This window comes from Grampus griseus, assembly GCF_964374135.1.
Source record: "Grampus griseus genome assembly, chromosome: 11".
NCBI lineage: Eukaryota > Metazoa > Chordata > Mammalia > Artiodactyla > Delphinidae > Grampus > Grampus griseus.
The window spans coordinates 39,659,153-39,663,497 of record NC_139005.1 but is presented as its reverse complement, the minus strand read 5'-3'; the positions used below and the strand labels follow the sequence as shown (position 1 = coordinate 39,663,497).

At 46.1% G+C, this 4,345-nt stretch overlaps 1 protein-coding gene across 1 annotated transcript; it reads right to left on the bottom strand.

The window, feature by feature from the left end:
* Positions 1-1,282: 1,282 nt before the first annotated feature.
* On the bottom strand, positions 1,283-3,984 carry DNAJC22 (DnaJ heat shock protein family (Hsp40) member C22). The gene is given in 6 exon segments (XM_082666986.1): positions 1,283-1,770; positions 1,773-1,833; positions 3,125-3,145; positions 3,149-3,181; positions 3,185-3,235; positions 3,239-3,984. Coding segments are annotated over 6 exon segments (1,014 nt in total). The 5' UTR covers positions 3,977-3,984; the 3' UTR covers positions 1,283-1,660.
* Between the last annotated feature and the right edge of the window lie 361 nt (positions 3,985-4,345).

Genomic DNA, 4,345 nt, shown 5'->3' with positions numbered 1-4,345 from the left:
ATAAATTCATTGGCAATTTTTTTTTATATATGGATGCAAAAAAAACCACATCTACAAATTTCATTCCTCTCAATTGATCTATTTTTTTTTAATCAGTAGGGAAAACTAGCCAAAATAATTTTACTTTTTAAGAATACATATACCGGGGCTTCCCTGGTGGTGCAGTGGTTCAGAATCTGCCTGCCAAGGTAGGGGACACGGGTTCGAGCCCTGGTCCGGGAAGATCCCACATGCCGCGGAGCAACTAAGCCCGTGCGCCACAGCTACTGAGCCTGAGCTCTAGAACCTGTGAGCCACAACTACTGAGCCGCGTGCCACAACTACTGAAGCCCGCGCGCCTAGAGTGCGTGCTCCCGAACAAGAGAAGCCACCGCAATGAGAAGCCTGCGCACCACAACGAAGAGTAGCCCCCGCTCGCCACAACTAGAGAAAGCCCACGTGCAGCAACAAAGCCAATAAATAAACGCAGCCAATAAATAAACAAATAAAATAAATTTTAAAAAGAATACATATACCACTCAAAGTTAACTTCCAGAAAAAAGAAAAGGACTGAGTGTTGTACACACAAATAAAGAAAAGCAAGAAAACTGGAGTAAGTGTACATAATTTTAACATCGCGTTCCTGGTCTCCAGTCTTCCTCTGCAAACTGAGGCATCCTGGGCTGTTCCTTCCACACTTGGGAATTAAATAAGGCCCCCTTGAGATTCTCAAGTTGTTGGTTCCCTAGGGTTTCCCCAAAGTCCCCATAAAGCCATATGAGATATAAAATCATGAATTTTCCCATGAGTCCCCATAAAACAGTGTCATCTGTTCCTTCTGCAATTTTCTAATGCATTCTATTTACACCTCTTAGGACACAGTTCAGAACACTGAATGGGGCAGACTTTGATATCTGTGTACCTGTGTTATTATCGCCCAATGGACTGTAAACAATGAGGGAGCAAGGTGTGTAGCTCAGAATCAAATCCCAAGTTTCAGGAAGACCTGACAATTCAGCCAGTCGAACCACCTGTGTAAAGTTTGAGGGCTCTCCACAATACACCAAGCAGAAGAGTCTGTGACAGGGGGATTACACCCTACCCCCCTACTCCATAGCAGCTTGTTCCTTCTTGGGAAAAGTATAGCTCCTAGAAAGTTCTCCTATAAATGGAATTAAAATATTTTTCTGAAATTTTGAAACTTAACCCCAGTCTTACCCCTTGGTAGCCCACAGAATAGATCAAATCCCTCTTGTCACAGGACACCTTGTGAAATATTAGAACCCTTATATTTTTCTTCAATCACCTAATTCAGTGCTTTGCACATTAAAAGAAAAAATTGTTAAGTAAACTTCCTCCATCATCCATCAATGTGCCAGGGGTGAAATAATGTGGTATAGACTCTAAAAGATATTTTATTGGTTTTATAATATGTCTATCATTGCATTATCTCATTTTAAGAAAAAATAATCAGGAATACGATAGCCAAGAATTCAGAAATTCAAAACATAAACACATTCTTCTACCACAAAAGCTTTCTCACCCCTTTAAGGTTTTCTCATCTCCACTGCAAGTGACAGCTTCTTAAACACTGTTGGGATGCCTCATGTGGGCAAAGCTGGGCTGGGACAAGCTGCTCAGCTGTGCCAGGAAGAGACCATCCTCAAAGGGAGGTTTCTTCTCACCTGCAGGATCCCCTTGGCTTCCTGGGCTGACTCAGGACTTCATACACAGCCTGGATCTCCAGAAAGTGCCTCTGGGCTTCCTCCACCTGGTGCCAATTGTGGTCTTCACGAGCTCCAGGTAGCTGCAATGTATTTCTTCATTTGTTGCCCCCTCTGAGAGACCCAAAACCTTAGGGAGACACAAGCTAACAAATTAGAACCTCATAAGTTGTCAGGGCTCCTGAGCCTCTCCTTGTTCCCTTCCTAAATCAGGCCGGAATTGGCTTCCACTTGCTGGTGGGAAAGGCACAGAACCTCAGATTAGAATTCCAGCCTTTTGAAACATGGACAACCTCTGGATCTCATGGCAAGAACCAGGATTCGCTTTTAATCACAGATGCTCATTTTCCAACCTGGAACTTGGCATCCCTGACAAGATCTCCTCCTTGCAAGAGAAATAAGCATATATGTCCACCAAAGACATGTACAAGAATGTTTATAACAGCTTTATTCAGAATAGTCCCAAACTGGAAACCACCCAAATGTTCACTGACAAAAGTGGATAGATAAACTGTGGTATATTCATACAATGGGATACTATACAACAATGAAAACAAACAGTTTATAATCCCATGCAACAGTATGAATAAATCTCACAAACATAATGTTGAATGAAAGAACTCAGACACAAAAGAGTACACACTGAGTGATTCCATTTATATGAAGCCCAAGAATAGGCAAAACTAATCTATGGTAATAGAAGTCAGAATAGAGGTTTTTTCCCAGGAAAGGAGGAAAGATTGGGAAGGGGTATGAGCGAACTTTCTTAGTGCTAGAAATATTCCATACCTTCATTGGAGTGGTGGTTACATAGGTATCTATATAAAATTATCGTACTCTATATATGTTATACCTCAATAAAAACTAAATAATATACATGTATCTTTCCCCACTCCCTGTTAGAGCCTCTGAACCTTCACCCATTGCACACAGAAGCCCAAAGAAGCCAGGACACCCTTCCAGGGGCTGACCCAGCAGACATGAAAACAGTACTTCCACATTACAGTACCTGCTCCAATAAGGCTTAGCCTAGAGCTTCCCTGGTGGTACAGTGGTTAAGAATCCATCTGCCAATACAGGGGACACAGGTTCGAGCACTGGTCTGGGAAGATCCCACATGCTGCGGAGCAACTAAGCCCGGGCGCCACAACTACTGAGCCTGCACTCTAGAGCCCATGAGCCACAACTAGTGAGCCTACAAGCCTAGAGCCCATGCTCCGCAGCAAGAGAAGCCACTGCAATGAGGAGCCCGCGCACCGCAACGAAGCGTAGCCCCCGCTCACCGCAACTAAAGAAAGCCCGCGCACAGCAACGAAGACCCAAGGCAGCCAAAAGTAAATAAATAAATTTATATTTTCAAAAAAGGCTTAGCCTCACTTCCGGAGCCATTCCAGACAGGAATGAGAGGGAAGAAAACTTACCTGGTAAGCCAACTGACACTTCTAATCCTGAAAACTGTGAACAAACTCATAGAGCTTTTACCACTCTTGGAAGTAGCCGCTGCTGAAGCCATGAGCTCCCACCAGCAGCTTCTAGACCCAGTAAGGCAGAAGGAGGACAGACTCCATCAGGTGCCCACGGAGGGGGAAGAAGCTGAACCAACTGAAGAAGGAGCCAAGGGTCTCTGCCACATAGCTAAGGGCGGCAGCCGTGTTGCAGAGGGCACTGTATGCTAGCGGGCATGTGAAAGCAAGGTAAGCCAGGCCCAGGCAGTAGAGCCGCACACTGAGCATCTCTGAGCCAACTGAAGCTTTGTAGAGGCGATGCTTCTGGGCTGTGATGCCAGCAGCCAAGCTGGTGGGCAGGATGGCTATGGGGTGGCCATAGAAAATAGGGGAAGTACGAAACGCTGCTCCTAGAGTGTTCTTAAAGTCTGAGGTCTGGTTACCAACAGCAGCCATCAGCAAAACCCCTAAGCCAGCTGCCAGTGGGAGGCCCACAATATAGAAGCTGCCCATGAAGGAGAGGCTAATGAGAGCCACAAGGCCAAAATAAATGCCCACTATCATCTGGGCAGCAAAGTGAATGGGACTCAAAGGGTGTGTCCCCCCTCCTGAACTCTGCCTCTGCCGCTGGGGTCTGTTGGCCTGAGCAACAAAGCTCGGGAGCTTCCAGAATTCCCAGAGCCAGCCTAGGCCATCCCTCCCCCCCCCTCCGCCCCCCAGGGGCATCCAGAGCTGTGCGTGGCTGTCCCACCCAAGGTACAGGTGATGGAGCCCAGCAAGGCCCCCTACAGCCCAGAGGGCATAGGTCCTCAGGAGCCCCTTGGCCATCCTCTAGGAGAAGGGTCTCAGAACAATTCCAGTGGTACCTGCCATTGCTCAGAATGCCAAAATCTGGGATCATCTGTGAGAATCATGGCAGTCACGGGTCCAGAGTTATCCTTAGACCCTAAGACATGGAAAAAAGCAGCCATAAGATTATATCCAGGTCCCCACACAGTAACCATCTCTCCTTCCAATATTAGTCAAGTCCAGATCTTCCTGAGTGTCCCTGAAATTGTGGTTCTCCCATACCCTTAGGTCTAGCACCTCATCTCTGTGTTTTACAACCACAGTGACTCCAAATTTAGGGGAGAAGAATGTTTGAAATGCTTTCAGTTGAGTAACTGAGAACTCAGCACACGGACAATAAAAAGCAGA